General features: G+C 50.4%; 10 protein-coding genes across 10 annotated transcripts; 3 read left to right on the top strand and 7 right to left on the bottom strand.

Moving 5' to 3' along the window:
- Positions 1–44: 44 nt before the first annotated feature.
- HO173_002280 (uncharacterized protein) lies at positions 45–2,950 on the bottom strand (the record flags this gene model as incomplete). The annotated part of the gene is made up of 2 exons (XM_037304214.1): positions 45–261; positions 411–2,950. 2 exons carry the CDS (start codon positions 2,948–2,950, stop codon positions 45–47), a joined length of 2,757 nt encoding a protein of 918 aa, XP_037169009.1.
- An 875-nt stretch (positions 2,951–3,825) lies between these two features.
- Positions 3,826–5,048, bottom strand: HO173_002279 (uncharacterized protein; the record flags this gene model as incomplete). Its single annotated transcript, XM_037304213.1, has 6 exons — positions 3,826–3,860; positions 3,909–4,446; positions 4,495–4,617; positions 4,667–4,822; positions 4,891–4,940; positions 4,991–5,048. 6 exons carry the CDS (start codon positions 5,046–5,048, stop codon positions 3,826–3,828), a joined length of 960 nt encoding a protein of 319 aa, XP_037169008.1.
- Positions 5,049–6,407: 1,359 nt separating this feature from the next.
- Positions 6,408–7,108, bottom strand: HO173_002278 (uncharacterized protein; the record flags this gene model as incomplete). Its single annotated transcript, XM_037304212.1, has 2 exons — positions 6,408–6,826; positions 6,880–7,108. The coding sequence occupies 2 exons, from the start codon at positions 7,106–7,108 to the stop codon at positions 6,408–6,410; spliced, it is 648 nt and encodes a 215-aa protein (XP_037169007.1).
- A 1,931-nt stretch (positions 7,109–9,039) lies between these two features.
- HO173_002277 (uncharacterized protein) lies at positions 9,040–12,288 on the bottom strand (the record flags this gene model as incomplete). The annotated part of the gene is made up of 4 exons (XM_037304211.1): positions 9,040–9,104; positions 9,162–11,776; positions 11,831–11,960; positions 12,015–12,288. The coding sequence occupies 4 exons, from the start codon at positions 12,286–12,288 to the stop codon at positions 9,040–9,042; spliced, it is 3,084 nt and encodes a 1,027-aa protein (XP_037169006.1).
- Positions 12,289–13,034: 746 nt separating this feature from the next.
- On the top strand, positions 13,035–15,322 carry HO173_002276 (uncharacterized protein; the record flags this gene model as incomplete). Its single annotated transcript, XM_037304210.1, has 4 exons — positions 13,035–13,374; positions 13,493–13,557; positions 13,698–14,056; positions 14,113–15,322. 4 exons carry the CDS (start codon positions 13,035–13,037, stop codon positions 15,320–15,322), a joined length of 1,974 nt encoding a protein of 657 aa, XP_037169005.1.
- Positions 15,323–15,605: 283 nt separating this feature from the next.
- HO173_002275 (uncharacterized protein) lies at positions 15,606–16,295 on the top strand (the record flags this gene model as incomplete). The annotated part of the gene is made up of 5 exons (XM_037304209.1): positions 15,606–15,787; positions 15,854–15,871; positions 15,928–15,969; positions 16,036–16,098; positions 16,166–16,295. The coding sequence occupies 5 exons, from the start codon at positions 15,606–15,608 to the stop codon at positions 16,293–16,295; spliced, it is 435 nt and encodes a 144-aa protein (XP_037169004.1).
- A 365-nt stretch (positions 16,296–16,660) lies between these two features.
- Positions 16,661–17,734, bottom strand: HO173_002274 (uncharacterized protein; the record flags this gene model as incomplete). The annotated part of the gene is made up of 4 exons (XM_037304208.1): positions 16,661–16,981; positions 17,083–17,167; positions 17,247–17,416; positions 17,480–17,734. The coding sequence occupies 4 exons, from the start codon at positions 17,732–17,734 to the stop codon at positions 16,661–16,663; spliced, it is 831 nt and encodes a 276-aa protein (XP_037169003.1).
- Positions 17,735–18,366: 632 nt separating this feature from the next.
- Positions 18,367–18,685, bottom strand: HO173_002273 (uncharacterized protein; the record flags this gene model as incomplete). The annotated part of the gene is made up of 2 exons (XM_037304207.1): positions 18,367–18,384; positions 18,476–18,685. The coding sequence occupies 2 exons, from the start codon at positions 18,683–18,685 to the stop codon at positions 18,367–18,369; spliced, it is 228 nt and encodes a 75-aa protein (XP_037169002.1).
- Positions 18,686–19,854: 1,169 nt separating this feature from the next.
- HO173_002272 (uncharacterized protein) lies at positions 19,855–20,880 on the top strand (the record flags this gene model as incomplete). The annotated part of the gene is made up of 3 exons (XM_037304206.1): positions 19,855–20,111; positions 20,165–20,752; positions 20,832–20,880. The coding sequence occupies 3 exons, from the start codon at positions 19,855–19,857 to the stop codon at positions 20,878–20,880; spliced, it is 894 nt and encodes a 297-aa protein (XP_037169001.1).
- A 342-nt stretch (positions 20,881–21,222) lies between these two features.
- HO173_002271 (uncharacterized protein) lies at positions 21,223–23,344 on the bottom strand (the record flags this gene model as incomplete). Its single annotated transcript, XM_037304205.1, has 4 exons — positions 21,223–21,330; positions 21,391–22,563; positions 22,613–23,221; positions 23,276–23,344. 4 exons carry the CDS (start codon positions 23,342–23,344, stop codon positions 21,223–21,225), a joined length of 1,959 nt encoding a protein of 652 aa, XP_037169000.1.
- Between the last annotated feature and the right edge of the window lie 288 nt (positions 23,345–23,632).

Below are 23,632 nucleotides of genomic sequence, written 5' to 3'. Positions count from 1 at the left end.
CCGGCTGGCTGTCGTGTTTTGAGTGGGTAAGGTAGCCGCAAATCTTAGGGGACAGAGTTTGCGTGGCGAGCAGCTGGTGCGGCGAAACGAGATCCTGCTCGATAAAGGGCTGCTGTATGACCTGTATCCTCCAAGCTCATTCTCTCCCCCGGTTCCAGAGAACCGCTCACACCCGTCGTTTCGGACCCCAGCACGAGATCGAGAGCCCCTGGCGTCCCTGCTTCACCCTTGAGCCGTGGCATAGGTAGACGCTCGAGGACGCTTCGAGAGTGGGATTCACAGGGTTACTCAGATGGTGGCGTCGAAAACGCCCGGGGGGGGGGGGGTGGAAGCAGCGCATCTGATATAGCCTGAATGACTTAGGAGACCGTGTCGGAATAGGTGGATTCTTGTTTATACAATGAGCTCACTACTCATAAAGAGTCCCGTGCACCTCCTGCATATGCGCATAGCATTTCACCCCCTGGTCAAACGTCTCCAAACAAACCCAACAGATATGCGTCTTGCAATTCCTGCATTCCATATGATTGCAGCCGTAGGATTTCTCGATCGGCACTGTGCACACGGGACAATCCTTGACGTCGTTCTCCCGCTTCCAAATCCGAAACTCCTCGTTCCCTTCCGTCCCGATGCGCTTGTAGGCTTCACACGTCAGACCGTCATGGCTGGTGATCTGACAGGTGGTGCAGATGGGGGTCAGGCAGGCGGGACAGGTGAAGGTGGCGCCGTCGGGGGAGATGCGGTAGATCTGTTGGCAGTCCGGGGTGGGACAGTATTGGAAGCTTTGGGGATTGGTCCGTACGTGTGTGGTGAATGAGTCTTCGAGCAATTGTTCGAAAGCTTCGGCGGGTAGTGCGTTCTTGATTTCGGGCATCTCAAACACTCGTAAACAGTTTCCCGAATCGCCGAAACATCGCACTGGCAGGTCTCCCGCGCCAGCTGAGGAACACTGACTGGCAAAGCAGCTTCCACAGTAGACATGGCCGCAGGGCGTACGATAGGCATCTTCTGCTTCCGTCCAACATACCGCACAGTCAGACTGATCGATATCCTTGTCAAGGGCCAAATCCTCGAGATCACTCGCGACGTCTTGGTCGAGGAGCGCCCGTGCTGTCTCCAAATCACGAGCCGAGCCAGTGATAGTAATGATCTGCGGTCGTTGCCGGATATCAAGACTGGCTTTTTGCTTGCCGAGTGTCGCTACAATGCGGCGAAAACCCCCGTGCAGCGCTTTCGTGAGGTCTTCGGCGCTCAACGAAATGTAGTGGGTCATCTCCGTGAGGTTATTCAGCTTTTCAATCAGCGCGCTTCGGATATGTTCTTTGCTGCCAGCCGATCCGTAAAGAGAAAGACGATGCTTCCTCATGTCCCTGTAGATATACCCTTGATGGGTGTGACTCAATTCTTTGAGGTACGCCAGGCCCCCAGGCTGGGTAAAAAGGTCATCCCATATCCCGAAATCTCCATTCATTGCCACATCACCAGCCAGAATCTTCTCGAAAGCAGTCTTTGCTTTTGCAACGGCCTTTGCATCCTCTCCGTACAATCGAAGCGCTATGAGCTTCTGCGTGGGGTCTACGGGCGGATAGGCTTTGATATGCACATGTCCAGCGTCCCAGATTTGAGATTTGAGGTGGTCAACGTCTCCTCGAATCGCACTGTACATAGCTTTTGGGACATTGAATTTGACAGATATCAGGGGATGAATGAAGAGTCTGGAATTGGCCAGTTGGGGCATTTTCTGCCCACTCAATTGATTGACAGCTTTCCGCGCATGTTCTGCTGTCTGGAAACGTGCGATCGCTTTTACCTGCGTAGCGCTCATGGTAGAAGTAGGCTCCCAGGCCGCCAAAGGGCCGACACTATTGAGTAGAGCTTTGACAGAATCTTCAGCTTCGTGTGATGACGTCGAATATGAAACTTTGCCCATGACCACGTTCACCGGTGTAAGATGGCCGGGTATGTGTCGTTCGATCATAGGCTGTGACGTGGAGGCGTCTAGATTTCCAAGTTGCACAGAGATAATGGTAGATTCACGATGTCGAAAGTCATGTTCGGGGATTTGGAGAGTGGCCTGGATCTTGCGTCCTGCAATTTTAAAATCTCTGCCCGCAATGAATTTTTCAGCAGCTCTAGCTTTGCCGGTGTTGTTGTAGTGCAGCCAAGCGGTTCGGGAAGGCTTGTACCAGGTGCAGCTTACAGTGTTCATCTGGAGCCGGTTTGCGGATGACTCAGATTTGATCCCAACCTGCAGTATACTGACAGAGATTTCAGAGGTACGATTTTCCTCGACACCGCCGTCGGCCTTCATTTTCAGTCTCTGTGCAAATCCTGGGTCCTTGAGTCTAACACTGGCAACAGTCGAAGGAGGTTTGGTCACAGCCTTTACACGTATGCATGAGGGAGGGACAGTCTCTCCAAGCGCAGCCATGAAGCCTTGAAAAAATTCTGCGTCACAACCCGGCTGCAGAGAAGTCACCTGGACAGCGGAAAATTCTGATGGAAACTCCAACTCATGAATCTGGGCTCCGGGACCGAACATGGCGGATGCACCTTGTAGATTGCGTGCTTCGAATTCCCGCGAAGACTGTTCAGCCGCAGCGATGGCGGAATTCTCAATCTTCGTGTCTCGAACGTGAATCGGCTCGGGTGGCGCATTAATGGCTTCGGGTTGCGCCTTTTGTTTGTCACTCGAGGTCAATATGTTCTCGTCCGAGTGTTCGTAAAGACACTCAATGCCCTTGTTACAACGCCCAAGCAAATGGAAGCGGCACGGAATCCCAATGGTCTCAGCAGGCGAGATTGGCGAAGCGGTAAAAGGTGGCGAAAGTACAAAGGGCGCAGCTCCTGGTCGAAGACTGCCAGGAGAGGTGACTTCATGGCTGTATGTGCAGGCCTGCCCACGGGTACAAGTACCCAGAGCGAAAAACTTGCACACCTTTTTCCCCATGGTAGAAGTAATTTATAGCTTAAGCTGCTGCAGACCGGCGTCTGGCAATGAAAAATGATGGAAGCAAGTCCGAGGGAGAGGACAAAACGGCTAAGAGTCGGTGTGTTGAATGACTAGAGGATGTACATGCAGGGTCTTGAACCTCGTGACAGCTTCAACCAATCACAGTCAGGGAAAACGCTGGACACCTGCAGCTCTTCTTACACGGTTGGGGTCTGGCGACGTGGAAGGGAAGCGTCCATCTCGCCCGGTTCCGGTTGATGCCACTCTGAGCTTTACCTTGCAAAGAAAATACCAGTCATGAAGATCTTGCTCTTCAGAATGTCCACTTCAGAAGGTGTTTACGGCTAAGGGGAGATTTCACACTTTTGGCGATAAACCATGAATCATATCGAGATCCTTTCACATGTGTTGCACCAGCTTGGGCCTGCTTAATGCACGAGTAGAACTGACACATAATCAGGAGTCATTGTCTGAAGATTTCTCTCATATTGGCCACAGAAGATATAGGCATCGCCCCGAAGAAGCGGGCCCGGGGCCTGACGGTAAACACATTCAATTGCTTGATATAAACTGTGCCAGTCCTTGGGCGTATCGTGCTTCTATCAGACGCCACAATCAAATATCCCTATCGCTTTAGTTCAGATCTCAAGATTTCAGCGTCTCATTCACAGGAGGGACCTGCAAAATGTGGTCGCGACCGTCAACCTTCCTGCGCCGGGATCAACCGCCAAAGGCCGTACAAGCCGACATGGCATGTCGATACAGAACAGCTCAAAAAACCACCCGGAAGTCTTAGGAAAGGAATAACTCTGCTGTCTATTGGCAGAAAAAGAGTCGTAGAGGCCGTAGTACAAATCACTGGGTATAATGCATCACAACAAGATCAGGTAGTTGGAGGGCGCGATACCTATTGCGTAATTAGCGTTAACTCATGAGAACCATGAGAGACGCTCACCTGTCTCGCCAGTCTCCTTCTTCGCTTGCCACCATCGTCCACTCACATCCGAAACCTCCAGGATCTCGTGCTTCGAAAAGCTAATCTCGTTTGCATCGTCTGGGTTAGCTTCGTAGGAGTATATTGCCTTTGCACGGTATGGGTATTCTGTAGGAGATGTGACGTCGTTTCTTGGGTCGTGGTGATCCACGGCCATTCCGCCTAGAGGTGGAGCTGTGGTTGGTGTCTGATTTGTTGGTGATACAGATCGTGCGCCTTGTCCAAAGCGTTGTTGTGAGCTCTGTTGGCCGGCCAGACCACCTGGGTAGCCTGATACGGGCGACGAGGTCTCAAAGCCGTTCAATTGCGCTGAAGTATACATTTGTGGCGCTTGGTTGCCCATATGGGTTGTTTCTTGTGGACCAGGGGCATAGTGTGGGCTTATAGGTCTGCTGTTGCGCGTTGAGCCGCGTTGCTGTTCTTTGTGCAAGGCAAAGGAGTCGATGTAGCCTCGGTGCGTGGCTTGAGGCGTTGAGCCAAAGTAGAAGATCCATACAATCTGGGGAATCTTAGAAGCCGTCATGACATGGGCAAGGGGGTGACTGACCATGACCATGGAGAGTAATATGAACCCAGCTGCTGCTGCTTCCTTGTCACCGTCTGGAGAGTACACCAAGTCATTGATGATGGACGTGGAATACGTGAGACCAGCTGCTAGAAATCCAACAATCTGTCCAGAATCAGCAGTCTGCGGGCATTGGATGAAATGGATTGCGCACAGCAACATGGTATGTGTGTGTCGCGTCCGACCCCACTACCACGAATACGCCCACAATGACGCAGAACAGGTATGCTATTGCCCACCATGCAAAATTCGGGAATCCTCCTTTGACAGCGGATATGATGGAAGCGATGAAGGTGATGAGCCAAGCAAGCTGTCGTAATTGTTTGTCAGCTTTGTTCTCGTCCCATGCGGCCAGCTGGAAGCGTAAAGGAAACATACATATGCTATCGATATAGTCGCCAGCGCGAACGGGTCACCAACGATATGTCCTAAAAACCTTCAGCACCTGCTTCGTCTCCCATTGGACACAGCGCATTACCAAAGCTAAATCTCCGTAACCCTCCTCTGCCGGCGTTGGCTTCCAGATTGCCATTCATCTTGTGAAGTGATGGCGAGTGATAGCTGCTGTATGACGATGGCATAGAGAATCCAGATCAAATGTCAAGTATCCTCCTCGCATCCGCCGACTTTGCTGCACAACTATGTGCCGAGGTCGCGCAATATCTTAAACGTGGTATTAGATCAATGGATCACGTCGCCTTGTTGAGATTTTGGAGAAGGAGTGTGATTGTTGGAAAGCGTTGTTGCGGATCTGCGGCGTGGTGAGGGAGTTGATTAGGAAGTTATTTCTCGCACTGGCCAAGGAAGTGCGAAGTGAGGTATTGGCCGACTGGGTTGCAAGAAGCAGTATTAGTAGTGTAAGATACAGTGAAGGAGCGTAATGGGTGGAGAGCAGTGGTTGGAGGTGATGTGTTTAAAAGTTGTCGAAGTTGCGACAAGAGGAGTCGTCGGCTGCCGTTTCAAGTTGGGTTGGTTTTGGCAGCCAGGCGCTTTCCTAAATTTAAATCTTAGGACTTAAAAGTAAGAGACGTCCCAGGACTCCACTGGAATCGCTGTCCAATGAGTGGACCCGTCGAATTAGACGCTGAGAGTGAGTCGCAACTTTTGCTGGAGAGTAGAGTAAAAGTAATCGTTTGTGTTTCGAGGAAGCTGACAGGATCATTGTCTCGTTGTCTGTCCTCAGTCCTCACCTCCCCGCAAAAAACGCGACCTCGTAAATGAGTGGGTGGTGGAGATTGCAGGGCTGAGAGTACATACCCGTATCTAATCTTTAGGCCGCGACAACGCTAATCTCAGGAACGAGTGGAGACTGGAGAGTGTGGAGAGGGGAAGAAGTTCCAGACTCTCCAAGCCAAACAGGACCCACTCTCGCCACTCAACGTCCTCTTGTTAAAGTACAATGCGCACACAAATCAACACATTTTGTAATGTAGGCATTGTCTTCAAAAAGCCATAATCGTAGTGATTTACCATTAGCAGCTATCTCCCTCTATTCTTTGTTCTAAATCTATTCCAACAGCACAGCCGGACTGGGCACTTTGGAACTTCCCAACTGCGTAATTCTTCCGAGCGGAACCGTATTTATGCATGCGCTGCGGTCGTGTCGAGCGCCCTGAATCAGTGAACACGAGCGCGAATCATTGTACGCGCCCACTTGAAGTCCTCATGCGAGCAAGGCCTCTGTCTCTGTCTCGCATATGACCCAACAATCTCTTTGCGGTAGATAGTCAATGGCTGTTCTGCTCTGTTCCTTGGGCCTTGAATGGAAAAGTGGACATACTGGTAAAGCCGCACAATTCAAACGTAGTTGGCCTGCCTGATGAAAAAGCAACACAGCCCTGATTTCGCATCCCTTGACCCCTAAGTTCAGCCTTCTCCGTCGTAGAGGACACCCATCAATCTCCGTAGGCCTCATCCTCCTCCGTCTCTTTCGCCATCCGGCCCTCTTCCCTCCTAACCCTCTTCTCCACCTCCACAACTCTCCCCTCCCACTCGGTCCAGCAGTCGCTTTCTCCCAGCACACCCAGCTCATACCACCTCTGGATCGCCCTCGCACTTCTCTTTCTCAAACCTGCCATATCCCTTGCCTGTTCATTTTGTAAAAGCTCCAGCTTCGATAGCCGTGGTTGTAACGCGACCAATGAAGCAGAAGCTGCGGCCGGAGGGATTGGCAGGTCTTTGATGGCGTTGAGACGTGAGGCAGTGGTCTGGTAGGAAGGAGCGCAGGAGTTAACGATTGCTAGTATTTCCGGTGTAGACAGGGTCGTGGGGACGTCGGTGGTTGTCGGGTGGAAGAAATCAGGATGCGAAGCATCTTTTCATTGTTCCTTATTAGCTGAGAAGTCTGATTGAAGGAGGGACACGAACGAAGCTTGAGTAAATCTCGTACAACCGGCGATCTGGAAGAGAGCTTGCCCAGGTTGTTTTCCAGTCGAGCCAGTCGAGCCTGAACTGTGTCGTCCCGCCCTTGCGCTGCTACTTGCTTAAGGGTATCCTCCACTTCTTCGCTGCCGCTGAGATACCAGTGAACCTTCTGTAGGCGGGCTTCGAGAGAATCGAGGGTAGCAAGAGCGGTCTTGATAGCAGTATCGCTCATTCTGAACTCAGAGACTTGGCGGTTATTAACATGGGTGAAAGAATGCACATGCTATTCCGGCTGAAGGTAAACAATATCGAAGACCAGTACTCTAGACCGCATGGACACTAGACTAGCGTTTAGCGCTCCCGATTTAGAGAAGCAACGCCGGAACCAAGACTCTTTACCTCTCATACTGCTAAGCAATAGATGCTAAAAGACCATTCACATGGACCAATCTTTGCCATAAGAGACTGTCGCACCTGAGCATCATGCTTTGGCACAAAGTGGATTTTTCTTGGAAGAGTGACCGTCTGCTTGAGGGAACATGCTGTAGACGGTTGTTCTGTGTCTGAGTCTTGAGCAGTATATCCATCCGCTTGTAATCACAGGCTTCCCATGATGTAGAGGAAATCAAATGGGAGAAATTTTATGTAAGTTTACTCTACTAAGCAACCAAGCTTTCTCTGCAACCTCTTTACGCCGACACACTTCAGTCCTTCTCACAGTGTGAACTTTCTAGCATCATCCCAGTGCAGGATCACTTCGCTGTAGACCTCAGCCAGTTCTCTTTGCAACTACTTTCTCTTGTACCTATCATACACTGTGTTTCAGAAGCCTGTTCCCCCAACATAGCAGACTAGATCATAGCACATCACGATGGCATCAGAATCTTCTGCAGTAGTCACTGACCCCCAAAGCGCGCCTATGCGGGCCTTGTGCGCGAATCCTATCAATGAAGGGTCGACGCCCTCCGAATGTGAAACCCCAGCCGTCAAAATACTGTGGCTCATGCCTACTGGTGAATTACTGTGGAGTTGCGTGCCAGAAGTTGCACCGAGCCAAGCACAAGCTCGATCTTAAGTCTGAGTCAAGGAAGGACAATTGGCAGCCTACATGGGACAAGCAAAGTCGACGGCCCGCATTCCTTTATAGAAGAAGAGCTCGGATTCGAAGTTTCCACGCGGTAACTATGGGGGAACGTGCCCCGCCTACGAAATCCCGAACCGCGAGAGACACGAGGGCAAGGACGACGACCAAGACCTCGCGCTGTGTCGGGCTTCATCTTGAAAGAGGCATCATTCCTACCCATGCCTGACGTTGACCCAGCAGGCACATTCAACGCTCCAGACGTGCCGTTCGTTGCGCCGACGAAGATCGTGAGGGATTGCGAGACGCCTTGTGAGCGTTACGTGGACAAGTCGGAGACGCTGCGGGGACGGAAATGTCGAAGGTGAATACCGTCGTCGAGGCATGGATGACAAGAGTGAAGAAGCACGCTTTTGAGGAAAGGGGCACGGAGAGCTTTTGATTTGGAGTTGCGATGGGAGACGATGGGGTGTGAGCGATCTGTGGGGTGGGCGAGGAGGCAATGAGTTTGGAAGCTCGAGGTATACAGGCGCCCGGAGAAACATCAGCCTGTTCCCTAACAGCAAACAAGCTACTCTCAAATCTGGCGCAGAAGATCGTCTTTGAGTGAGATCCTACGGTTCACCACATCGGTCACATCACCGAGTCAAGAAGGCGTGTTCCATTAAATGCCAATAGATGGTACAGCCGACACGACACAAGCATGACCTCCCCAGCTCAAACAGAACCATTTCCACCCCCCCCTTTTATCATCACATTCGCCACCACGTTATAAACATTAAAACTCAGCTAACGAACGGAAAGTGTACAATCGCCGATGCGCCGACCAGAAAGCGAACCCCCCCCCAAAATGTTCAACAAAAAGGTATATAGACAGGCAAACATGTAAGAAAAATGGTATACCTCATCATTCACGATGCTCCCACAGACCCTCGGTTCCCGATCCGGTTTCGATGCAATGCGATATCGCAGCGCGCAAAAAGCCTATCAGAACCCCTTTTTACCTGATTCAGATTTCCCCGCTCGCCACGCCAAAGATTTCCCATATTCCCAAAGCCATTGTTGATACGACCGTTTTCGTATCAGCCCATTACGGGTACGTACATCATCTTGATGAGGCCCGAAGCCCTCAAGAACTCATCCTTGTCTACATCCCGTCAGCGAATCCCTCCGCCCCGACGGAGGATACTTCCCGTCCACTCACGTTCGGTATTTGCAAAAGTCAGCGTCGTCCTCCAGCGCCTCCGGCTCGTCGCCTGCGCGCCGAGCGGTCCGCGCGTCGTCGCGGTCATGTACTTGGTGTCGACCTCGACGCCGCGCTGGAGCAGCAGGGCCTGGAACTCGACGTTGTAGCTCATGGTGGAGTGCTCGCTGCGGCAGTGCGCTTCGAAGAGCGAGGCGGTGATCCAGGGGTCCTTGATCTCCTCCCCGAGCCGGACGGCCAGCTGGATCTGAGGCTGGCCTTCTTCCGCCGCTTTCTCCCAGAGGTGGACGCAGACGCCTTTGTGTTGTTCTTTGGGGTTCATGATGAGGTGACCCGTCTCGACGAGGAGTAGTTTCGATAGGGGCCGGAAGAATTTGAGGGTCCAGCCCGTCAGGCCATGCATGAATCTCTTCAAGTCATGATCACAGCCCAATTCAAAGCGAGCTGCTTTGAATGTCTCCACCACGTGGCTAAAATCCGGGGTAGGGTCACTTGCGTTGGGCTTGTACTGCAGCCTGGGTATTGTGGAGACGTAGTGTGAGGTTTGAAGACTTGGGAAATGTATGATGGTCGGCGCACCATTCCTGGTGCTGAAGACCCAATCAAGATCCCTGTAGACGTAATAAATTTCTGTCATATGTGGGCCTCTGGGATTCTTCTTGCTCAAAGCGATTGAGTGATATTGCCGGTCCGGTTCATCAACATCGAACAGTCGATAAATCCTGATGTCCTGGAAAGCGGATGGTATGTCGACTTTGGTGGTAACCTGCGGTGGCATTTCTGTTGGGAGAAGGATACACTTTTCAAATCTTTGAGCTTCTGAAGCGCTGCCGAATTCCAGATAAATCTTCCGGTTGGGTTCATCTGCTTTGTAGATATACGAGTACTGGTAAGCAAAGTCGCCCAGCTCTTTCCTCCTCAATTGCTCACAGTCTGACCATTTGACCGTTACTTTAGTCCCTTCAACTACGATCTTTATTTGGTCCACTGGCAGCCAATGGGATACGCATTCAGGTTTGGTACTATCTGGAGGAGTGCTGACCACAAGGCGGCGTGTGGTCTTCCAGCATTTGTCGGGCATCGACTCGTAAACTCTCAACCCACAAGAGGAAGCCTTGCTTGATGCCAGAGTCCTGGCTCTCTCAATCCCGGAAACTGCCCCCGGACTGGAATCACCGTAAGTAGACAGGGATGCCTGGTAAATTGCAAGTTCTCCTGAACGCGGCTTGATTTTCTTTAAGGCGGCGAAGAATATCCGTGGCTGGGTAAAGAACCCAACGGCGTCTTCGTGGCTCAAAAACTTGATCTCCGCTTCTTGCGTTGGAAACTTGATCGAGAAGAGCGTAGTGTCGTCACCGGCCTCGTAATCCTCAAGATCTTCAGCCGCCAATTTCCGAGAAAGATTTACAGACCCTCGATGGTTGCATAAAGAGACGAATATGTCGCAATCATCGGCTGCTGTCCAAACTAAGAGCATGTATGGAGCACTGGGGGACTTTGATCGATCGTACCTGCTGCCAAGCTGCGCATTGGCGAAGGTTCGGAACAGCACCTTTTCATGTTGCATTCCAGCATTATCTTGATCTATTTCAAACCACCGAAGTGCACTGACGGGGTCATCCATCGCGGCCGGAATACTCTCTTCGGCCTCTATCGTTTGCTCAAAGCTCTCAAGAAGGTGGAGGTCGTTCTTCAGAAGAGCATTCCCTTCAACGACCTCGAAATTTCGATCGAAAGTTCTGCTTTCCAGGAGATCATTATGGAGAGAAGCAGACAGGTCCTTGATCATTTTCCTGACAGAGACATACGAAAGTTCTTCGTCCGCTGCTCCAACAAGGATGACTTCCTCCAATATCCAGGAACTTTTGAGCAGATCTGTATATGCTTGCTCGGCTGACACGGTACTGTGCCATCGATTTTGGTGTTGTGAAGCGTCCGTTCCCCTTCGTTTGATTTCCTCTGGAGCCAGTATATGGGAAATGATGCGGGACTTCACGAGCCACCAGATCGCCAGCCGAAGCCACCTTTCAACGGAAGTAGGATCTTTGACAGACTCGACGCTATCCCTGAAAAGTTTTTGGACATCCGAAACGACATTGTGCTTCTCTCTGTCCCGCAAAAGTACCAATGGCTGTTTAGTCTTGGTTTGGAGAGGCCCTTGGTCGGGAACTGGGGGCTCTTCCTCTGACAAAGCGTGGCATTCATTTGATGATTTTTCAAAGCTAGGTGCAATGTGACACTCACCTATACCAAGACCGCCCGACTGTACTCGATCATGACAGCTACAGCAGCTGGTCTTGGCCGTAGAAGCACTGTAAGACCGCGATTTTAGCGTTAAGCTCTCCAAGGCTTCTTGTGCATTTGATCCTGTACTACTGAGTGTTCTCTCGCGGAACGGTTGATAGCCAAATTGCACTGCTTTAGGCGATTGAGTTGACAGACTTTCTCTGGGGTTGTTCAGCGTCGCTGAACCTGTAGTTGTTGCCGTGGTCGTCCTCTTGATAGGCGAAACCCCACAGGTACAAGCTACGTCAACTTCGGGCTCACGTATCCTTACAGGAGGCTTTTCGTCGTCGTCTATAGGAGTCTGTTTGGTTTCCTCACTCAATTGCTTCCTGAAAATAACTAAGCGAGGTTTTCAATTATTCAGCGGACCAGTCGTCATTTACCTGCCTTTCGACGTCAAGACGATCTGGAGGAGCTGCTGGTGTTCTTTAAATTTCTCTCGAAATTCTTTGATTGCATCCTGGTCTTTGGCCCAAGAGATGCGCTTAAAGAAAACGCCGCGGTCGCTCCATGCTTTAAGTCGTCAGCGAACCAAGACATGCGTGAAGCTAGCAAAGTCGTATTCACCCAAGTTCTCATACTTTGTTGTCAGGTCTCGGAGCCCGTATAGGGTGCTGAAGCAACGTTCGAGGACAGCTTGCACAGCAACGCTATATGACGGATCACCGCCGTGATCTGTTTGGGATCTGATTCGGTATAAGACTCCTTTGTATATGTCAAGGTCTCGCAGCAATGCTTCAAATTGCTCTGGTGCATCACGTGCGACGACGACGACTCTAGAGTAGAGAGCATATGCAAGCTTCGTCAAAGCTATGGTATCGCCGATTGGGGAATAAGACATTGTGAAACCTTCCGTCGAGATCGGAATCAAATCAGTAATCGTGACAGCCTTGTGGCTAACCGAGCTACTCCAAGAAAAGCGGGTCAAAGGAGGTGGACATTCAGCGCGTATATGAGGTCAAATGGCAGACTCACTCTGGTGCAGGGGTTAGCCCGACACGTCATCCCTTATCGCGTGTCCGTTCAGGTTGGCCGAGGCCTGCACGAGTGTGGCATCTATCAACGCAAGAAATCAGGCAAAGGGAGTAAGGCGTTCTCAGCCTTGCAATGGCTGCAAGGCAGACACGCAAATCATATCAAAAATAGGGGAATTAAGCGAAAGAGCTGAGCTAGATGCCTCAGAAATTGGTCATAGAATGTGACTCTGCGCGCCCGTCGGGATGGTACCAGCTGATGCAGGAAAGGGCGGGGAAGGAATAATTGGTAGCCTTGCGTCTCAGCTTCTGTTTTCATACTAGTAAGTATCGTGCGGGCGGGTAGGGTTTCATGGCGTGCATACAAGTAGCCGAAAATTTGGCGACGATGGAAGCCTTGTAGCCTTGCGAGTTGCACAGCCTTGCAATAAGCAACCTCGAATGCTTTCCTCATGCATTAAATTTTTATATAAGCAGGCTCCTCCCAAACGCTGAGGCTTGGACCTCAGAATCGTGAATCCGTTAGTCTCTTGCCGCTTCGTTCTCTTGGAGTCAATCGAGAGTCTGGACATCAACTTTGCACACATTACAAACACGCTCACTTTCTGGAAGTATGGCTACATCAGAAAAGACCGAGGGTGGGTACTTCACCTCAGAGGATGTGGATGCAGCTCCTGCAAACATCAACAGCGTCTTGGTCAATCCCTTCATTGGAATGCGACACGAGAAAATGGACGAGCTCATAGAAGCATTCATAAATAAAACAAAGATCGAAGATATATACCATGAAGTGATACGAAAAGGAGCGTACTTGGCTCAGGACGGTGAGGCATTCGGAGGGCCGCGCACAGATAGCCTTCGTCTCAAGCCAGAAGAGATTGAAGCCCTCAGACGAGAAGACCCCAAGACCGGAAACAAATGGGATCAGCCGTGGATACTATACGCACTGGTCGGTACGTACTTTTGGAGTCCGCTTCGAGTCCTGACATATGTCTTGGGGGGCAGTTACCCTTCAGACATCTTCGAGTCTTGAAACCCTCACAAAAGCAGATGACACTGACACCAAAATAGGATGTTGCTCCCTCGGAGCAGCTGTGCAGGGCTGGGATGAGACCGCAGTGAATGGCGCTCAGTTGGTAAGTTTGCTTCACGGCCTGACTAGTAATTTGTCCGTATCTCCCGCATCTGGGGCATGATTTGACCACCCTTTGCCTGTCGAGGTCGTCTTGCGATCCATTAGCATCTCGAAGAAGGCGTGCTAATCGAGGATTTGTAGTTTTATTCGTACGCATTCGGAATAGGACCCAAGGATGGGAAAGATACAGGGAAGGACGCAGGCCTCAGGGGCCTTGTAAACGCCGCCCCGTACTTATGCTGTGCTGTCCTGGGTTGCTGGCTCACAGAACCTTTGAATCGAGTATTGGGAAGGCGAGGAACAATCTTCGTGACCTGCCTCATCTCCAGTGCGACCTGTGTAGCACAAGCGTTTACATCACAATGGTGGCATCTATTCCTCGCCAGGTTCTGCTTGGGCCTTGGAATTGGACCGAAGAGCGCAACTATTCCGATATATTCTGCTGAATGTGTTCCGGCAAATATAAGAGGTGGGCTTGTCATGATGTGGCAAATGTGGACGTGAGCTCCGCTTCTCTAGTTGCTGGCCATGGATAACCTCCATTGACGTATAACAGGGCATTTGGTATCATGTTGGGATACATAGCCGGCGTCATCTTTCGCAACGTTCTTCAGGGAGATTCAGGCACATGCGACAAACACTTAAGCACGGAGACGCTTCTAAGTCTTCAGTGTAGCTTGAACTGGAGGTTGATGCTCGCCTCTCCCATGCTACTACCTCTCATAGCGGCTGCCTACGTCTTCACCCTCCCGGAGTCACCGCGATGGCTGCTCCTCAAGGCTCGGCAGGGAAAGACTGCCTATTACGAAAAGGCTTTCCGCTCCCTTTGCAGACTCCGTCATTCCCGGCTCCAGGCCGCACGGGACCTCTTTCTTATGCATCATCTCCTCGACGGCGAAGAAAAGATCAAGCAAAACCGTAATCGATTTGTGGAATTATGGAGTGTTGACCGCAATCGCAGAGCTCTGGTGGCATCTTTGACCGTCATGTTCCTGCAACAGATCTGTGGAGTGAACGTCATGGCCTTCTACTCATCGGAGATTCTGAGTCCTGTACTTGGCGACAAAGCTGGCCTTCTGGCTTCGATGGGGTTCGGAATCCTGAATTTCTTGTTTGCTCTGCCTGCGGTATACACAATAGATACTTTCGGACGCAGGAATCTGCTTCTTTGCACGTACCCATTCTTGGCTTTCTTCCAGCTTCTGACTGCCATGGGATTTTTGCTTCCATCTGGGAGTCACAGCCGAACGGGGCTAGTGTTGACCGGGATGTACCTCTTCAGCGTTTTCTACAGCCCAGGGCAAGGTCCCGTACCATTCGTGTACTCTGCCGAATCAATGCCATTGTACGTCAGAGATCTAGGTATGTCAATGGCCACCGCGACTCTTTGGTTTTTCAACTTCCTACTGGCCGTCACATTCCCGAGGTTCCAGTATTCCTTTGGCAACACGGGTGCTTTTGGCTATTATGCAGCTTGGTGTGTTGTAGGATGGTTCATGATATTATTTCTTGTGCCCGAGACGAAGAATTTGACTCTCGAACAATTGGACGCACGATTCAACATTCCGACCAAGACGCATGCACGCTGGGCTGTGAAAGAGGTGGTCTTTGTCGTCGAGCACTATCTCCTTGGGCGGAAAGGGGCAAGCAGACCAGTCCTGAGTGTGCCGACGGAAAGTGAGGCCGAAATGGACAAGCGCAGGCTTCCACCGCGAAAATTGTCGATGGAAATCGAACAACGAGAGATTCCGGATACCGAGGCTTGATGTGTATAGGTGTCGGCTGTTAGTAGCGAAGAAGATCCCCAACGCTAATATGTTAATAGATAAGTAGATGTCTATTTGATAGGGGCGCATCTTCCAGTAGCTGTTTGTAGATCCGCCATCATACCCCACGGCGCAAGACATGCCGAGGCCCCAGTATCATCAGACGGGGCTCAACGCGGAGGCGAGATCTTCTGGGTAGGTGGTCGGGTATGGGCTGAATATATAAGGCGATAGCTGCTGCTTTCTTCCAAACATCATCTGCAATTCAAGCTCTGCCGCAAACATGCTTATCCTTTCAAGCATCGCTCTCGCAGTCTTTGCTATCTCTCCAGCATCTGCATCAATCACGTGTCTGAAAGTTGGGGCGGCAGCCACCGCTAGATGGACAAATGCCGCCGACCAGAATTGTACTTGGACCGGGATTGTGGGATCGAATTTTGGCATTGATCCAGTGAATATGGGAAAGTAGGTGCAAAAACCGCTGAAGAGTGAGAAGTTTTCCTTGCTAACGTCGGCCGTGCTGTCGAATAGCTATGCATGTAATGGACGGTAGAGGCATCCGCCCTGTGTCTGGAGAGCGTATTGACTCACTGACATGTAATCAGATGCGGTGCTGACTGCACGGGAGCGGCTCTCGGGAACGTATAGTAAGCCACTTGCAGTCTATCGAATTAAAGACTGGGTTTTGCTAAAGCTGATGTTGTGCCATGAAGTACCCAGGATTGTTTTTCCCACGATATCTGCTCTTTCTTCAACAACGCCGCTGGTGGAGCAAGGTGAGATGCACTTAGATGATCGAAGATTGTTTGGAGGAAATAGGTACTGATCATACGCTGCCGGTAGTGATCCAAACTGTGGCGGCGCATTCGATGCAGCTGTTGACGATACGGCTTTTGGATTTGCGTATGGTTGTTCACAGACCAACCCAACAAATCCCGTAGTAGCGCCGACGATCATGCCGGCATGCGGCTGATCGATTGAAGGTGTTGCCTGTCAGAATGTCTTACAGGAGGCGTGCCTGCAAACACGCACACCGTGTTGGGGTATTAGGTTGAAAACCATCAGGTTTGGGGGGTCCGGATTTATGAAGCGAATACTCCGTTGTACTCCGGCGGTTCTCCATGTTCAGCTTTTGCTACTTTTGTAATGCTTGTCTCCTCGATATATGAGTGAGCTTTTTGAAGCTATCAAGCGATAGGAGCTTTTAACTCTCTTTCGAACGCAATGCAAGAACCCTGATTGAATTGACTCAGAGGACGTCCATATCGTCTTCCACTTCTGCAAAACCTCGCCTATGCTGGATCAAGGACCCTTGAAACAGCCATATGCTGCCCCAACTTAAAGTACAAACTTTCTCTTGTGCTCCTTCAGCCGATTAGCCCTCCCATAATATATTCTTAACGCCACACAAACTACCGAGATTGCCAACATGAACCCAGCATTGATCCAGTTACCACTCTTATACCCGTTCTTGGCCTCTCCAGCCGGGAAGATCCATGTACCCAAGATCAGGCCAGCTCCACCACCGATAGAGACGTTGAGGGCGACAGCAAGGTCCGTCGAAGCGGTCGTATGGGTGTTTGATGCAAGGAAGGAGAGCAGAGAGGGAACGGGTGAAAAGACGAATGTAGTGGAGATGACGAGGCAGATGTAGCGGGCCTATGGCATTGTCAGCGAGTAGTAATAGGTGGATGCTGGCGAAGGGAAGATAGGTGGACTCGGAAAGATAGGAGCCTTCCCCACATGGTAAGATCACTTACCACGTAAGCGTCAGGCGAGAGAGTTGCAGAGGCAATAAATCCTGCCGCACAGAAGAGAGCACATACTGCTGCGTGGAGGGAACGACTATGAATAAGCGTGTTGTGAGTAAGAGGTCCATCATCAAGAAATGGCGATGCCAGGTACGATTGGAGTTTCCACTCACGAATTGAACCGGTCTGCAGACCAGGACACAACGAGCGACACAACGTACGCAACAGCGTAAGGCGGAATTGTCATTAATTCTGCAGACAGTGACGTGTAGCCGAGACCAGCGACCCTTGTTGGTGCGAAGAGTGAAAGGCTGGAAAATGGTGTCGAGATGAGAAAATGGAGCTTCAAAAGGCTGGATTAGCTACCATAGACATTGAACCAATAGTGGTATAGGACGAAACTTACCAAGTAGTGAAAATATAGCCGCCACTCCGTCAAAGTCTCCTTCGCATCTACCCATGTTATAGCCATGTCGTCCGCGCTCGAGCCACAGAACCTCACTCTTTCTCTTGCCAACTCCTTTTCCTCGTCAATAAGCCACCGAGCCGATTCTGGATAATCAGGCAGTATAAGCAGGACGACAAGACCCGCTGCGCATGCGGGTATGCCTTCCAGTATGACAAGCCATTGCCATCCCGACAGTCCGTTAATGCCATTCATTCGTCCAACACCATACGCAATGGCACCTCCGAAGGCACCGGCTAAGGCGGCAGAGGGTAGGAAAAAAGCGATGCGTAGAGAGCGTTCCTCAGATCGATACCAAAATGTCAGGTAAAATTCCACACCAGGATAGAGACCTTTGTTGGAAGTAGGTCAGCTTTGCGGCCATCACATGAGTCGTGTAGTCGAACAAGGAGTGCTCACCAGCTTCAAATACACCGAGAAGAAACCTTACGCCTGAAAGCCGAGGCGGCGATTTTTACACCACCAATACCTATAGTGGTAACTCCCCAAGAGAACATTAGGAAAGCGATCCATCGCTTAGTACCCCATATTAGCGGATCCTCTCTTGTATGCATGTAGAAAGCATCAGGCGGAGAACGGCAGGAAGATTATGCGAACGGTCATACATTGGGGCTCAGCTTCTTCAGCAGATAATTTGACGGCACTTCAAACAGAGCGTAGCTGGTATAGAACGACGTCAACGCGAAGCTAGTAACATTCGCACGGCATTAGCAATTGGAACACGATTCGACTCTGCTTATATTAGATAAGGGGGATCCGGATGGCCTTCCTATACTGATAGGAACTCGTGCCTGTTTTCTGCAATAGATCGTCACCGGTCTCACTGTTCAAGATTCTGGCATTACCTGCAGCACATCAGCGCGGAGACTCAGCAATCGATGGGAAATTTGTCAGACGTAAGGGAAATATGAGAGAATGCGAAAGTCTGCTCTATACCAATATTCGACCGGTCCAGAAAAATAGTAGGTAGACCACGGCACATAGTGGAATTATCCTCCAGTCCTGCTTCCGGACCAAGGATTTGTCTTCCACCGATCCACTTCCCGTATACATATCAAAAGAAGAATTGCTGTTGCCAGGGCCGCCCTCGGGAGCCTGTGATACAGCAGTCTCAAGACTGTTGGTCATATGATTCACGAAGCTCATGTGCAGGGATCTTATGATGCCATACCATCTTTCAAGTGTCCATATCACCCATCTCGGCGAGTGCTTTTATATCAAATCCGCAAAATTGTTCAAATGCAATAAAATAGACTTGAGGATAAAGACACCACCACAGTGAATGCCGGAGAATACATCTTTATATCATCGACATCACCGGTATCCAGGATGTCGTATAGTCTATCATTCTTGGGTGGGAGTGGTTCGATCTATTGGTTAGTTACATTTTCAGCCGAGCATGTGCGCGCCACAAGTCTGAATACTTGCAACACTCCAATATGCCAAAGAAAGATGCCCGCCTCGCACGACGAAAGCCTACTCCGTAAACCATTCAATAGCAGATTGCGAGATGAAACGCGATCGATTCTCTGACCTCTGATATCGGCGAATAGTTCCTCCATCAACTGTCTTTGAGAAACCCCAAGGCGGCGAGTTCCCAATGGAATACAGAGCCTACAGATTGCGACACTCCCCACTAGAATTTTCACCGATAGCCTCGGATATGTAGAGTAGAAGGCCCTAAAGGAGTCGCTCCCATCTCTCGTAAGGATTTGCAACAGATTGCGACCTCTTGGCTCGATCTCCTTCAGAAGGATCTTCAAAGCGGAGATGTTATCAAACAGGACTGCATTGTCTCCATACGATATGGCGGAGGCTTCTTGAAGTACCAGCGGGCAATTTCCTGCACCAGTCCATTCGAACTGGCGGATAGCGATGGCGATAGTAACTATAGCCACCTGCCTGATTAACACCCTCTCATATGTCAATTTGCGAGTCTCTGCCGGCAAGAGATGAAGCTTCCGGGAAAGCGTGCCTCTATTGATTCGTTGCCCCAGAAGGATTGGGACCAAAATTGGTCTTACACACACAAACACACAAAAGGGGACAGAAAAAGGAGAGACATAGAGCGATGAGCTGGAGGGTAAAGCCGCAAGTCTTCCGCTAGCCTTATATCTCTTGGCACCTTTCAATCAACAATGTCTGCCTCGTCTGCCGTTTACTGTTGCACGCACTGTACGTTTTCACCTCGGAACCCGACTTAGCATCAGATATGGAAGGGATAAGATAGTATTCATAAAGGCGCAGATGCCTCGATATCCATCTACTCCTGCGCACCCTCGCATAGCTTCCTCTGCCGCCGTTCTAGAGCAACAATGAGGCTGGCCCTGCGCTTCGCCCTGAGTGCCTCCGTCTTCCTGATCACCCTACTTCTAATCGTCAAAATAAAACTCGAGGACGTCTGGGACCAATATGGCGTCTCGAATTACATCGCTCATTCGTGGAAGAATACATTCCAGCATGGCCCCGTGCAGAACATACCAACGTTCGACGGCGAGGCCAGCCATAAGGTCGTCATCATGGCCAAGACGGAAAAGGAGAATACGGACTGGGTAGCAGAGAACTTGCCAGAGTATGCCCTGCTCCATTTCATCTCCAGCCTTACTTTGCTAACAAATGGTATAGCTGGCAGGCGGCGATTTACACCGTCAACCCCTCCCCCAACACCACGGATACTACCCTCACGACCCCAATGAACAAAGGCAGAGAGTCCATGGCCTACCTCTCCTACGTAATCGACAACTACGCCAACCTCCCTTCGACCCTCGTATTCCTCCACTCCCACCGCTCAGGCTTCTTCTCGGCCTGGCACACCGACACACCTCTCCACGACAACGTGGACGCCCTACGATCTCTTCAAATACCCTTTGTACAAAAAAACGGCTACGTGAATCTGCGCTGCAACTGGAACCCGGGGTGTCTGGAAGCACATAGACACAACGCGCATGTTACTCCGGAAGTGTGGAAAGACGTGTTTGCGGGGACGAGTAAAGAGGAGAAGGCGCAATTGGATACGAATGGGCAGGCGCCGACGTTGGTAGGGGCTGCGTGCTGTGCGCAGTTCGCGGTGTCGAAGGATCAGGTGCTGGCGAGGCCTTTGAGTGATTATGAACGGTTCAGGGAATGGATCATAGATACGGAGAAGAGTGATGCAAAGAGCGGAAGGGTGCTGGAATTTCTATGGCATGTGATTTTTGGGAAGGATGCTGTGTAGTAAGTCCCGCTTCCCCTTTGGCATGGTGAATGGATGAGGGAAGCAAAGGAAGTCGATTTGCTAATTCAGACCTCACAGCTGTCCTGCCGAAGAGAAATGCTACTGCGATGTCTACGGTCATTGCTAGAAAATGGTTGGAGTTCGTTTTGGATTACGATACCCATACTCTGTTAGATGAATGAAACCTCAGTCGTTTCACTCTGCCCCAATTGCAAGACTCAGCGCTTTGTGGAGACTAGAGGCCTCTCGCCCAATGCTTTGAAAGCACAAGGCCGGGATATGCAGATGATTCGACACCACATGAGGAACCATAATCATCGTTGGCTACTCTTTTGCTTCTGGGTATCATACACGTCTAGCGTTTATCTCTTTTTTTGATCTCATTTCACTGCATTCCAAAGCGAGATTCTTCAATGTTCATGTAGTGACATTCTTCGTCAATACCACAGCCTTTACAGCAACACACTCATCATTTCTGCTCGAGGAATTCTTCCACTCGCTCCAGCAAATCGGCCTTCTTGCCGCTAACACTTATACTCTTTCCATGCAGCCAAGCTTTCAGTTGCGATACTGTCATCTAGAAAGAGTGGCACAAGTTAGCTTTTCTGGTGGGAAATCTCCCGAACTGAGTGCATACCTTCTTGTGCTCTTGTTTCATATAAGCATGCTGCATCTGTGCGTCGGTAGGACCGTCATCGGGTGTCGCAGTTTTCGCTTTCTTGCTTCGGTCCGGAATATCATCTTTCCCAGAAGGTGCGGGGCGTTTCGCTGGAACAGAGGTCGTTGTTTCATTATCCTTTCGCCACTCCTCGTATTCCTTGTGGAGCTCGTGACCCCAGTCGATGACATAAGGCCCAGCTCGCTTGTCGATTTGCTTATACTTTGGGACTGTCTTATCTTCTGGCTTCTCCGGAAGGTCTTCTTCCAAAGCCATGGCTTGCAATATTCGGTAATGCCATTGCAGAGCAGGATTGGGATACTTTCGAGGGTCGTACATGGCTTTGGGAAGTTGCAGCTGCTGAACCACCTCCCTCATGCGATCTATGAGTCCTTCAGGTGCGCGAATGAGGTTCGTCTCCGGATTCTGCCTGATATCGTCTGCAAATGGCAAAGGTGTGAGCCACATGCCAGGTGGAATTACTTGGGCGCCATTTTCATCTAGCTTTTCTGCTCCTGGGAGAACAGCAGCAATCACGGGCGTAGCATTTTTCCTCGCGACGAACCAAGCTATCCCAATTTTCTGGTCTTTCAAAAGCTTTTGCTGCAACGCGGAGAAAACACGCGTTGAACCGACATAGTCATCTTCCGAAGGATAGATGAATGTGGAAAGCCTGATGTTGGCCCAAATAGGTAGCATTGACAGAGGCTTGAAACCTATGATCCGGATTCCTGGATCGCCAAAGTGACGAAGACTTGATACTTCTTCCGGAGTGAACGTGATCTGCTCTCCGCCGAATTTGTACGCTTTCTTGATCTCTAATTTCTCTACTGTTCTGGCGGTATCATCGGCCATTTGAGTTGTCACTCCAGTAGCAATTTGTGGCTTCTCGCCCTCAAGCCAGACGAAGCAGCTGCGTTTAGGTTCTTGGCGTTTGAAGATGATGTACCCTTTTACGGAGATCCTGAAACCGGGGCCTATCTCAAAAGGTATTGAAGAGAACAAAGCTCTCTTCGCGACGGCTTTGGAGTTGATGGACGAGAGGAGTGATGTCAGTAGAGAGATACCATCGCTTGTTAGCGATGGAGCGACTCCGCCAGAAACAGGTGCAGGAGCTTCTGGGTCTGTTGGTGAAGCATTATAAATGATGTCCTGCACCAATTCAGTTTCGGCAGGAAGCATATAAAGACTGGGCGCATACATCGTAGAATCTCGACCTATCAAATGCATGATCTGGCTTAGAAATGGGAAACAGCTCGATAATAACGCCCAGGTCATACAAGTCTTTGGCTCGGACTGCTGCTGAAGACTTTAGCGCCTTGTCCTTCGCATGTGGGTCATCGTTATCCGTGACGATGAAAAGCCGCCTCGATGTGAAATTGGGTGCCTTGGTAGTGAAAATCTGATTTGCACAGAACAAGACGTTGGCCATGGAGACTGGTTCTGTAGACGGTACGAGAAGCTTTTTCGACTCCTCGTCGTCTTCGACTAGATCTTTCAGAGCCTTAACATCACCTGCAGCAGGGATATCAAGGTCCGTGAGAAGGTAGCAGTTCGGGTAACCTAGCCCTCCACGAGCGTCTTCTTCGTCTTGGAATTTGGTTTCTTCCGTGCCGTAAAGGAGAACACCCATCATATCGTTCGGATTAGAGATGATGCGCTGTTGCATTAATGCATACGCGCACTTCACTGCTGCTAAAGTAGGAGTATCTCGTTCCTGCTTCTTCGCATCCGTTGGAGGTGGGGCCGTAAGCATTGATGGGCTGACTTCGATCACGAAAAGCACAGCATCTTTAGCGGACTTGTAGGCCTACAAAATATGAGACAAGATCTATATTATGAGCCAACCAATGATATTACTTACGGCCTCATCGACTTCTTCCTCCTCATCCTCTTCGTCGCCAGGAGGCTTCCATTTGTTCTCTTCTGCCATGCTGCATCAATTTTCTGAGCTTTACTCAGCTACACACACCCTCATCGATGAGAAAATTGTATGTTCGTAAGCAAAGTTAATGGTCGAAGGGCTGAGAAATGGATATGTTGAAGTCAAGGCAGACGCGACTAGCGCGAACCACTTTACGCCGTTGCACGTGACGAGATATTTCTCGGCGTCATCAAGAGCGACTTGAGGATCCACCACAATCAGAATAACTCTATTCTCCAGGTTGCATGGGTCTCCATGATTGCCGGAGATTGTTTTAATCCAACGCCTGCAGTGTTC

This window comes from Letharia columbiana, assembly GCF_014066305.1.
Source record: "Letharia columbiana isolate WasteWater2 chromosome Unknown Sc0000004_s0, whole genome shotgun sequence".
Lineage (NCBI taxonomy): Eukaryota > Fungi > Ascomycota > Lecanoromycetes > Lecanorales > Parmeliaceae > Letharia > Letharia columbiana.
Note: the sequence above shows the minus strand (reverse complement) of the source record. Positions and strands in the feature narration are given on the sequence as shown.